The sequence below is a fragment of the Lonchura striata genome, chromosome 5 (genome assembly GCF_050655825.1).
Source record: "Lonchura striata isolate lonStrDom1 chromosome 5, ASM5065582v1, whole genome shotgun sequence".
Lineage (NCBI taxonomy): Eukaryota > Metazoa > Chordata > Aves > Passeriformes > Estrildidae > Lonchura > Lonchura striata.
The window spans coordinates 19574476-19587209 of NC_140707.1; the positions used below are offsets into that span (position 1 = coordinate 19574476).

The following is a 12734-nucleotide window of genomic DNA, read 5'->3' on the forward strand; positions in this document are numbered from 1 at the left end:
AAAAGCAAAACACATCCAGAATCAACAGCAAGTAGGACAAACGTGGCAAACTTGTCACCATCCATGAACAGAAGGTGGCATTTTGGAGGAGACAGAACACACCTGCACTGCCCTCAACAGCTGCCCTTCTTCCTCTACACCAAACGTTACCTGTATTGAAAGGCTTCGTTACAAGAGTCTCAATAATTAATGTAAGCTGTCTCTCATCTTAAAACAAGTCATTCTTTTTTATACATGTGCAACTTAACAGATAAAGAACTATGAGTAAAGCACCAAGAGTTTGAGTGCAAGATCAGTTGTGTCACCCAGTGAAAATACGGTTCACAAATTACCACAGTAATTTATCAGTCAGGCAATACTAACAATAACTTTTCCTTTTAAAATAACTCTACTGTTCTTTGTGGGGCCATCAGTGAATGGTTTCAAAATATAACTATGTGTCTAGGTAATATCTGAAGTTTAGATTGCATGTGTATATATTTATATAAAATTATAGATAATTTTTATATAAGCAGTTTCTTCTCTAAAAATGTATACACATATATATATGAAAAACTAAAAACACACACACACTTACAGAAAAGAAACTTGAGGGATATAAGAAGTGGGAAAATCGATGGAGTCATAACCAAATCTAATTCTGGACCTTCTAGCAAGGACTTCTACAAAGAATTATGAAAATCATGTTGTCTTTTTACTAGGTTTCTAGAACAAATAAAGCTTAATCCTAATCATAATTTTCCACATGCTGAACAAAAGCAATAGGCTTCAACCTCAAAGCATATAGGATGTGCACACTCTTTGACAACATAATTAATGAGCGTAAATTAGGTTTCAGCCATTTTTTGTGAGCTGCAAATTGATGAGTTTGGCTTACAGTAGGCTGTGATATAAAGAACATAAACTGAGAATGATTCTCTTGCATCATCAGGTTTACACAACTCCAAAGCTCACCTGGAGAGCCTCCATTCTACCTTGAAGCTGAAATCTATCCTCCAAATCCTGACAACGCTCTTCCAGAAAAAGTATTTGCTCCTGCAGGTGGTTTCTTTCCAATTCCAACTCTTCAACCACACTCCGTAAACCTACTCAGATCAAAGAAGGAAAATTCTTTCAAGAGAAGTCTACCAAAATTTCCGAAGTCTAGAAATGGCTGCAACTCTTTATTCCACGTTCTCATCAGCACAAACAAATCTTACCTATTTCTCATGGAAATGCCTGAGGCACTACATTCCCAAAATTTAGATGGCAAAATACCCTTAACTGCTGGAAAACCAAAATAAGTTGCAGAGCTTACGAACTCAGAGGACCTAGCAGAAATACTTGAATATTGAGCCACCACTATTGTGGCTCAACCAATAGGGGGGCTCATGTTACATTAATCACAAGTTGATCAGGTGCTTGCAAGATCATACATTAAGTAATTATTAATAAACTGTTCTGGACTGACAATTTGCAAGTGAACCCATTCCATCTTAACAAAAAGTTGTATTTTCAATCTTTATCACTAATATAAAAACATCAACATTAAAAACTGAGAACTGTATTTTTAAATTAAGCACCAATGAAATGGAATTCTGGTTTGCAACACAACTGTGATATAAACTGGAAATAAATTCAGAGGAATAAGACTCATAACTTAAAACAAACACATGGAATATCTGATGGGCATCAAAGCTCAACCAATTCCAGTGCTCAGCCATAATGATGCTGTACTTGTGAGCCAGAACTAGGCAGTTTATCCAGCACGCACATGCTTGGAAATGGAAAGGAAGAAAACACAAGCCAAAAAAATCCAACAAAGATTAGAATACACCACAAATGGGCTGTTAGCTGAATTTGAAAACAAAAATAGACATAAAATGCAGATGCTGTGTGCATGCTTTCATCAACTGTCTAGTCGCTATCACACCTGCATTGGGTGAAGGGTACTCTGGCCACCAACCTCCCATGTTTTCTCCTTCAGCTGAGTCAGTGCTATCCAAGGTGACATTCAGTTCTTGGAAGCATTGTTTGCCATCGAAGGGGAATTCTTCCTACACACAAAACAGGAGAAGGAAGTTTAACTTAAAGATGGAAACAAGCAGGGGTAAGATAATTCTGCTACTAAAACCACAATCAAAAATCCCAAACTCAGCACTGATTCAGGCACTTAAATGCATGTATGTCAGATTGCTGTGGACTCGAGTGACCTCCCCAGCTTCCAGCTATTATTTCCAGAAAAGCCAAGTCTCCCACAGGTTTTTTAAGATACCTGCAAGCCTTTAAAAACACTCTTGGCTATCTGAGAAACTAATGGATAACAAGGTTTGGTTATCTTAATTAGTGTCCTGATTTCTGAAGAGTTCTCTGAAGTATCAGTTAACTAATTATCTTCTTCCAGAAGTCTGTTAATGAGGCAATGACATCCTAATTCTTAAAAAAGTTACCACTTTTTCAGGCAAGGTACAGCACCACCTACCTAGAAGTCCACCTGAATGAAGTGGCACTAATTATTCAGTAAATCTCCACCAGGAAAGAGATTTGTAAAGATTTTATAGAAGCCAAAAATGGCCTTAACATCTGAAGCATGCACATGGCTTCAGGCATGGGAATTACTCCAGAGAGAACCTTGTGATATTTCAGTGGAAAGGAGTAAGAGGTGTGATGCCATTGGAATTTCTCATCATCTGGCTATGTACATGATCATTAAATTTATCAGTGTTTTCAGTTCCAATCTATGTTCTTAAGCTCCTAATGTTTGAAAGACTAAAGCACCACACAAATAACAGTACTTGCCACATTGTTATTAGCAGACAGGTAAAAATAAAACTCACATCTCTTGGAACCCACCTGCAGCTTCCTGCTGGTCTGACTGCCTTTTCTTCTTGCCTGCTGCAGCCTGCCCATTCCTTGAACTGTGGCCAGTTCCTCCTCCAGCTCCTGCTGCCCTGAGACTATGGCTGGATCGGAGCAGCCAGGAAAGAACCAGTCATCCTCGATCAGTTTTGTGCCACAGGAAAGCATTTACATTTATATCAGACACTACTACATGAAAAGAGACCAGGGACAGGGTGAAGTCCCTACAAATGACTGACAGGAACAAGATTAGAGATTAAAATCCACTGCATTCATCTTGTGATTTCCCTCCAACATTGCTATGTAGAACATAAAGTCTGAGCATCTCACTAAGAAGAAGCAAACTGAAGTCTAACTTCACTTCTTCATCAGCTCTAAAAAAAGACTTTATACAGGAGGGTGGAAAGGGTGAGGTTTTACCATACTAAGGAAAGCAAATCAATTAAAATGCCAAATTACATCTCAATTTACCAAATATGCCTAATTTGTATGATGAGAACCACAGCTTTTTCAGCTGATGCCTTTTTATTCTCAACAAGCACATTAATTTTAGTGCAAGCTCTAAAGCCAGATCATATGAGGAAGTCACAAGCACATGTTACACTGCAAACTGGCATCAAGCCATTTTATCATAAATTAGTAACATCATTCTTTCAGGACAAATACAGAATCACTGGTAAATAAACACACTGAATAAATTGAGAATATGAAAGCTTAGGTATGCATCCTGTTCATTGTTAGAAATTATTTGTCATCTGAAGTGCATTCCCATCTGTTTTGTGATACGACAAAACACGTTTGGGGTAAAGATTAGGAAACAACACATTCCATGCAAAGCAGACACAGCAGCACAGCCAGGGAAAGGGAGGGCAAGGTGGCTCCATACTTTAATTGAAAGTTACATTAATTGGATAATTACAAACTTGGCTTTCAGTTTAAGCACTTGAATTCACAGGTGTCCTCACAGCACACAAAACTCAGATAATTGGTATCAATCCATCTGTGAGGAACTATTTGGAGATTCAGCCCTATAGGGAATACTCTGCTTTCATCTGAGTTGGCCAAGGACTGCTTATACCACAGATTTCCTTAACTCACAATTCTGTAGCACCTGCTAGATTTAAATTATTCCTGTAATATTTCAACATTACACCCCTAATGTCGGTCAGAAAAGATTAGTGGGGAAAAAAGTAAAGAAAAAAAAATTATCCTTTTCAAGTGGGACTGATAATTGGATCATACTTCTGATATCAATTAGACTTTGGCTTCTTGCACTATCAATTCATAAGTGTTTTAAACACCCTTGTGTATTTTCTAGATTTTACACGTTTTTTTATCATTATACATACTTTTTCAAGGCTGTAAAATTAAATGCCAAATTTCGATCACAGGCCATAAACCTCTGTTTACAGGAACTACCAGTTAAGGGGTTCAAAGAATAAGATCTATTCCAGGTAAAAATTTAATACCTCCTCTGACACTGTAATATAGGAACTCAACACATTTAGGTTCCTAAATATCTGATAATGAAAAAAACCAATGAAATTACCACTGTCACAAGAATAATGGAACTATAGGAATTGGAGCTTTAGAATGACTTAGCCCACTCAGACAAGTGTTAAAAAACTTCCAGTTAAATTGAGCATTGCTTTAATAACAAAGTAAATACATTTTCTAATGTTTTACAGCAGCTTAGGAAGCTTTTCATTTGCAATTATCTAACATAAAAACCCAAAAAACGTCTCAGAACACCTTTTTTTAGATAAGCACTGCATATAACAAATTATGATGTGTTTGTACTTCCCTGAATCACTACTGATGCTACATATTACTTACATATGGCTTAAAATATTGGTAGCTAATATTAATGCATGCAAGTTCAGCAATTTATGGGATGGAATATTTTTTTTTTAAAAATATTACTGAATTTCAGGTGGCACTAAGAATTAACTTGATTCTTACTTAGTCACAACTACTTGTGGCAAGCCAAGAAATTTGTCTCTAGATACAAGAAAAATATGGAGTCAGCTGTTACTATAGTGAAAAAATGAAGATGATTTCATTAATAGAAAAGAAGAAACAGGTATTGCAAGGCAGGAGAAACTCAAGTTAAAACCCAGCAGTTGTTACACATATTGCTAAAATCCACAAACCATCAATGGCAGACCTTGCAAGGTACTGTTGGCAATTTCCTCCACAAGAAGCAAGAGCAGGAGAAATCAGCAACAGTACATTCCAAGGGGCCATTGCTGCAGGAACCTGCATGCACAAAACTGATGGGAAACTGCTCTCCCTGGCTGCCCAGATCGCAGTGAGGGTAGGAGTGGAGGGGGAAGGGACGCTCAGGGCTCACCAGGTGGAACGGCAGGAAAAAAAGAAACTGAAAGATCATGCTATTCCCAAGGGGAAAAAAAAAAAATGCAAAATTAAACCTGGACTGAGGCAGAGGAAATTTTACAAGTGTTATTAATATTGTATGTGGTTCTGTGGCCAGCACAGATGTGCCAACATGTAGATTTGATGGAGGGGTATTATTGCCTTTCAATACCAAAGCATAAATCCTTCAAAAAGAAGAGAGGTGATCCTTAAAACATTTCTGTGCTTACACACTGAACTTTCAAATGGATCATGGAAGTGAAAAATAATTCAGTTGCTGATTGAAAAGAGAAGGCTCAAATTAACTAACTGGATTAATTATGATGGTAGGTCCTGTGCATTAAAATTTGCCATTATTCCCCACGCTTAACTAAGGGGACAAAAACTGTAATTTAGTTCCGATGGCACGGAAAGAACAGTAAAAGCTATCTAAAATTTAACCAGACTTTTATAAGCTTTAATAGAAGCAACTTCAGTTTCTCATCAGCTGATTAATAATTTAGCAAGCTCTAAAACCTGACATTAGTTCAAATGCTATTTTCTATAGGTAATTTAATATTTTTAACCACCTCCAAGTTACTGCCAGTGAGCATTATTCAGCTGGCCTATACAAGTGGCACCTACTAACAGATCACTAAATATCCTAAATAGAATTAATGAGAAATTTCCTAAAGAGAAATTCCATGTCAGGTACATTTTGTTTAACCACCACCTTCATTCCTCTAATTCAAACCAACACTATAGTTCCCCACACATTCACCAGTTCTCCAGGCAGGCAGCTTTAATATTTCAATGGGGAACTATTTACCATTGATAAAATATGGGTTTTTTAATCATTTTTACCATTTATCATATGCAGACAATAAGCCTGTCAAGCAGTCTTACAAAGCAGCAGCTCAAATGGCAAACAGAACAGCACATCTACTTAATAAAAATTACATAAAACAAGATTAATATATGAAAAACAAACTTGAGGGAATAGGAAAAAGGAGAAATTGCAAATTTCAGCAATTTCACTAATTATACATATTTTACGACTACAGAAATGAGTCATGGTGATGTGCTATCAATTTGGTCTGAAGCACAGCAGACACACACATATCTATAAAAACAGGATTGTTGTACTGGAAATAAAATTCACCTTCTCTCTCCTCCTCAATCTGAGCCATTCTCAAGGCCATGGAAGATTTCTCTTCTCGGACTTGATCCCGGGACTCCTCTGACTCTGGGACATTTTCCTGCCATTCCAAGAGCTGATTCTGCAATTCATCCACACTACCTGATTCACTGGCCTAACAAGAGAAATTCTGTATTAAAAAAAATTACCACACCCCTCTGCAAATGTAAATACATTGTGAGTTGGCAAACCATCATAATTCACCATTTTACTTTAATAAAAATCTATGAAATTGGTAAGAGTAGATTGTAGATATTGTAGAGTATGTGAAAAACAAGTCCCATGACTTCATAAAATAGTAAATGATTTTTTCTACAAAGTAACAGCCACACTTTGATGACTCATGTAAAACCTAACTAAATAAATAGAAAACTGCTTGGGAAAATGTAATATAAAGTGTGTGCAAAGTAGATAGAAATCAATCTTATTGAGCAACTCAAAACCATATTCTCCAACTGAATAGCCGCTGACAATTCCATCTATCCATAAATTAATTCTCAGCTCCAAAATCCAGCTGCCACAATTCTCAAAGTCTAATTAGCACCATTAATCAATAACTCATGCAAATCAATTTTCAAGTCAACCTGTGAAGCTGCTCTCTTTGTAACTTGGTCAAGATCAGCCTGCAGCTTCCTCTGCTGCTCTTCATAGAGCTCCAGCTTTTTCAGCAGTTCTTCTACAAAAACATAACAAATTTGGTTCATGAGGACACCATTTCTCTTTGTCTCTTTACTTTGGATCATCTGCAAAAGATTTTCTTTTACCATTTTGAGTTCCAATTTCATGCAATGACTGGAGTTTTGACTGTAGTTCTTCATTTTCAACTTCTAATTCTGACACGCGATTGCTTAAGGCAGATACATCATTGTTCTTTGAGGAAAACTGAAAGAAAATACAGTTATGGGGGTTTCAAACACAAAAAAACACAGCAAAGTTCTTTTTTTCTTATTGTTTAGTAGTATCTAGAATAGCTGTTTTTCTAATATTTAAAGAGCAATAGAGCAGCTCTCTCTAAAAAATTTACTCCTGAATGCTGGTAACACTATTTGTAGTATTTTTTATTTAAACTACATCTTGTATCAACAATTTATGTGCATTCCATTTTCATACATTATTTCATAAAGTCGATTATTTTAATATTCTATTTACACCACAGTTTACTTTCTCCCAATCAAAACTCCAGGCACAGTAGTTGGAGAAAGACACAGAGCCTTAAACACAAAGCTACACATACATTTTTCAGTTCATCCTCCAGCTGTTTGATTCTTGATTTAGACCAGGCCTTCATTTTCAAAAACTTGGCTTCAGATTTGCTGGCCTCTTCTGTTTTCAATTTCACTTGGACTAAGAAACAAGAAGCAGTAATTATTTAAAACTGTAGAGAGATTATTAATACAAACCTTGTGTGTAATTCCCTTAGCAACTGGAAGTTACAGACACAAGACACCAGTACTTACAGAAAAACATAAGAATTAGAAACAGTGAGAAATTTACAGTTCATGTGATTATCCTGGTAATCCTCTAACCCTCATTATTATAGTACTTGATCACTTTAATTACTGTTGCAATAATATTCCATCAAATTTCACATACTTCTAATTGCAGTAAGTATGAAATTGGTTCAAAAGACGAAAAAATCTGGGGCAAAGAAACCTTTAATACTGTCAATGACAAATGTTTAAATAGGCTACCTTCCAAATCTTCCATCTTCTCTTTGGTTATAGATTCCAGATCCTTGACTTCTTTGGAGTTACTCTGTCCATCACCACTCAATTCTGCCACTAGTTTCTGAAGCTGAACCAGGGCCTGGTCTTTCTCTTGCAGCTCAGTTTCATGTTTCTCTTGAATTTCATGCAGTTCAGCATTGTATTTCGCCTTAACTTTTGTCATTTCAAGCTCATGTTTCTCCATCATGTCTTTTAATTGGGCTCTCATTACATGTTTCTCAGCATCCAGTTTAGACTGGAGGTTTTCTTTTTCAGACAGAAGACGTTTCAGGTTTTCATTAATCTCCTGTTAAAAAAAAAAAAAACAAACCAGCACAAAAAACATTTATAATATTAATGCACAGTATTTTCCCTACCACTGTCAAACATTATACCCATACTCCTACTTATAGCACTTCTTACTTTCAGTTGCTGGTCCTTGGCATCCAGCTCTTTTTGCAAGACATCAATCACCTGTGTTCTTCCCAGCATGACTTCTTCCTTTTCATGGAGCTTCTGTTTCAAAGCCTTTAGTAGCTACCAAAAATAAAGTTAAATAATCAAGCAATCTATAAAAGACATATTTTTATTCTCCCAACCCTTGAACTGTGTCACAGAGTTTAGTAATTACATGACTCCCAATTCAAGCTGCTGAGTTTCCAGAGCAACGTACCTGTTCTAGGTCAGCACTTGCATCAGATTTAGCAGCTAATCTAAAAAGCTCCTGCTCATGCTTTTCTCTCTGTGCTTCCAGCTCCTTTTCCTTTTCCTGGATAATATTTTGAAACACACGTATCTAAAACCAAAAACAAAAATATGAAACCAGTCCAAAAACTATAGTAAAACCACACTGAACTGTCTAACTAAAGGTACAGCAAGATAATGGACTTCAAATTAAGTATGAATTTTACTTCCAGTAACACTAAATACACTAATTAGTCACTCAAGTTCACTCCTAGCAAGTTGCTATCAACTAAGCCCAAATCCTCCTCAAACACCTGTTTTCTACTTCCAATGTCGCTTGTAGCACTCTTACTATTTTCCTAAGAACTGGAGACACCTTTTGGAACCCTGCATTTACTTACATTTTCCATGTATGTAGCTTCTTTTCCTTGGAAATGCTCTCTTTCCTTGCTTTGAATGTTTTTCAGACTCTCGATCTGCTCCTGGAACAAGCTGCATTTTTCCTCACTGTCTCCCACCTTCTTGGTAAGGTTCTGCACCAGAATCTCCATGCTTTGCAGCGATGACTCTTTAGCTGTCAGCTGGTTCTTTACAAGGCAAACCAAAAGACAATTAACAGAAAAATTATACAGCAATCATGAAGCCTTTCCTTGACAAGAACAAAATAAGCAAGTATAACATATATATATATGTATAAATTAAAATTGTCAATAATTTTTATTCACATGAATTAACTGTATTTCAGAGAGGGATTGAGAACATACCACATTTCATTGGTAACTTGAAAGCTCTACAGAGATTTTATAAATGAGCTGCCAACATACCTTCAGCTCTTCATTGGGCAGGAGTATTTGATTGGCAGCATCACTGGATCCACAGGCCACCTGCAAATCCCTGATGTAAGCATCCCTTTCAGCCAGTTTCTTCTCCTTCTCCGCCAGCATGGCATCCATGTCAGCCCCACGGCTGCGCTGCGCCTCCAGCTCAGCATCCTGAGATGAAAAGGCAGAATTGTTTGTGGTCTGTTTCCATCTCCAGCACAAAAGAATGGTCTGCATCATTTCCCTACTGCCTGTGTTACAGTACTCCAAAAATTACAATCAGATGTATAACTGGATCTGTCTGAAGTGTAACCATTATTTACTGAACCTTTGTCTCTCAAACTCTGCAGCATTCCCATTCCTGCCACCATCCCCAGGGAAGTTACGTCCACAAAACACCACAACATGCAATCAGCCCTTGCCTACATTTCCTCCTGTTATGACCTATTTTTTCAATGACGAAAATGGAAACAAACCAGTACTTTTGTTCAAAAAGCAAAATTTAAATAAAGCATTGACCCACAGAGCTCATCTCTGTGTATCCTTCTCCATTGATCCAGGATTCCCTGCTCACTGAAGACACAATGACAGAATTCCCACTGCCCTTGCTGAGGCTGTAACATAAAATTCCTCAACACAAAAATCCAAGAATGGCTGTTCATTAGCACAGAATTAAAGATATACTTATATAAAGATATTTAAACATAATCCTACACTACAAAGGTAAAAAGTCATGTCATACAAAACACCACCTTTTTCTGTAGCTCTTCATTTTTTTGTGTGATCTGGGATTCCAGCTCTTCAATTCTCCTTCTCAGCACTAATATTTTCCCTCGATTTGCAGCAGCATTTTCCTGGTCTCCATCTTTTGATGCCTGCAAAAACAGGGAGGTTGGCATTGAACAGGTAACTCCTGGATTCTGCACCTCTACTCAGTCTGATAATATCGGTGAAAAAAGCAGACTTTACTCACACACTCTGTTTCAATTCTCTTCTATATTTCATATTCCATGTAGAAGCTGGCACAGAATTTCTATTAAGCTTATAAAAGTCTTTGTATTTAAACTATTCATGATAATTACTGCTAAAAAGCAGACTGGAATGTGCAGCAAGGAGATTCACTTTCTCTGGCAATTGAAACTCAAATAATCTGGCAAGTATGGTCCATACATATCAGAGGGAAAACAGAACTACTGGGTGAAAAAATGTAAATTCAACCATTCCTAAGCATATTTTTAATCAGAATTTCCCCAGTTGTAATTGGCGTTTTATAGAAATTATCTGCCATTACAAGAAATCAATTGCTAAGCATGTTTTGTCAGCCAAAAAAAAAAAAAAAAATCAGAAGAATAAATAGTTACTGCATATTTTTGAGGAAAACTAGGGAATGCAACAAACTGATTGTTACCTTTCCCTTCCAGCACAGCTTTAAAATACAAATCTCCCTGAAAAACTAAAGCCTCACTAAAGTTATTTTAGAAGCTACATGAAGTCCTACTCTGAAGAAATACAAGTGTACTTGCACAACTGGGTTACTACAAATACATCTGACACTCTCTTGTTAACAGTAAAACACCTGTCACTTTCCAACACTTAATTTACATTTTGCTAGTAAGGACAGTTATACACTCCCTAAGGAACAAGACAGGTTTTGTTTTCATTTCTTCTCCAAACTTTATCTGCCTGATTTACATGTGTCAAAACTTTGAGTTGCTAATAGGATGAAGGAGTGAGAAATTTTTACTAAAACAATTTGAAGGGAATGTTAAATTTTCTAGATTTCTATTGAAAAATGAAAGAATTAAACAGAAATACAGATGAATTGATAGCACCTACTCAGTCTACCTTGATCTTAACCTGACTCAGCTTAAAATTTGAATTTCCCCATTGAGCCCAGCATGGAAAAGAGCCTACAGCACCCCAGAAATTGTAACTGCTTTCAAACATGAGAACACCTTACCTTTTTTGGTTCTGCTTTGGCCTCTAAGCTTCCTGCCACTGGTAACTGCTTCTTAAGTTCTTCCAGCTGCGAGGTTAATGATGCAACCTTGGCTTTGTTCTGCAGCTTCAGCTTGGAAAGTTTGGCATCAGCAGATTCCTTCTCCTCCTACAAACATCAAAGTCATGACAGGCTAAATTAGCTACACGGACAACTGCCTCCTACAATTCCCCCATTAAAAAAAAAATGAGAGAGGGTGAAATCTGAAGTACTTAACAAAAAATATCTTCCCTGAAGAGACATTACGATGTTTCATTTTCATTATTTAAATATTCTCTTCTTTATTTAAACTTTCTGCACACAGTGATTACTACTGTATAGAATTCAAAACCATATTATATAAATTTCCCTATTTTTTCCACAGCAATACAAATTCTAGGCTTGACTTTTTAATGAGAAGAATGAATTATTTTTTCATAAAAAGACACCTTTATGATTGTGTAAAAACTTATTTCATTTTTTTAAAGAGAACTTGATATACAATGAGTTTTAAAACATGCAGTAATTTAATACTTGGCTGTCCACATCCAGAAAGAAAAAAGGCAGGAAGAAACCTCTCGTAGGAAAAAATCAACCTTATGATTTTTTTTATTTTTTTTGAAAGAATAAAAAGTCCCAAAAACGCCTTCAGGATATTAGATATAAATTCCTTCTAGCTCAATCCTGGAACAGAACATGCACTGGGAACAAGCAGCAATGGCCAGACCCCAGAATAGCTCCTTGTGACCATCCCAGAGCTGCTGTAACAGATTAGAAGCTTGTAAAACATACGAAAAAGGACTAAAGGGGGATTTTAAACAATGATTTTGACATGAACACCTTTAACTGAAGATCTTTGCTCCGGAGCTCAGCATCCTTCTCCTTGACAAGCTCCTTTAGCTGTGCCAGCAGCTGCTCAGTGCTCGTCAGCTGCTCCATCAGATCCGTCACCGCTGTGCTTTTCACGTCCCCAGAACCTGCAGCCTGCGGAGATCCAGGGGAACATTCAGCATGGGGAGATCCAGGATGCTTCCAGAAAGCCAAATGGAGCACACAGCACTGCCCCTCAAATGCCTGCACTTGGTGTCCCACTTTATTACAACAGTCAGCAAATGCAATGCTAAAACTTCCATGGGTTATATATACTTATAGCA

The 12734-nt window shown here is 36.9% G+C and overlaps 1 protein-coding gene across 5 annotated transcripts in view; it reads right to left on the reverse strand.

The window, feature by feature from the left end:
• LOC110484917 (uncharacterized) overlaps positions 1-12734 on the reverse strand; it is a 34013-nt gene that overhangs the window by 18218 nt on the left and 3061 nt on the right. For 2 of the 5 annotated variants that reach the window (XR_014955932.1, XM_077784356.2), the window contains exons 3-18: positions 12421-12564; positions 11563-11709; positions 10355-10477; positions 9606-9773; positions 9183-9368; positions 8771-8893; positions 8521-8634; positions 8083-8404; positions 7626-7735; positions 7156-7273; positions 6976-7067; positions 6356-6506; positions 2833-2942; positions 1913-2036; positions 955-1085; positions 103-150 (exon numbers count right to left, since the gene is read on the reverse strand). Coding sequence is in view for 4 of the 5 variants with exons in the window: in XM_077784356.2 (XP_077640482.2) it covers positions 103-150; positions 955-1085; positions 1913-2036; positions 2833-2942; positions 6356-6506; positions 6976-7067; positions 7156-7273; positions 7626-7735; positions 8083-8404; positions 8521-8634; positions 8771-8893; positions 9183-9368; positions 9606-9773; positions 10355-10477; positions 11563-11709; positions 12421-12564 (2211 nt within the window). In the remaining variant the exon portion in view is untranslated. The remainder of the gene's footprint in view (positions 1-102; positions 151-954; positions 1086-1912; positions 2037-2832; positions 2943-6355; positions 6507-6975; positions 7068-7155; positions 7274-7625; positions 7736-8082; positions 8405-8520; positions 8635-8770; positions 8894-9182; positions 9369-9605; positions 9774-10354; positions 10478-11562; positions 11710-12420; positions 12565-12734) is intronic. The other 3 variants (XM_077784358.2, XM_085581230.1, XM_021555905.4) reach the window with 3 other exon arrangements.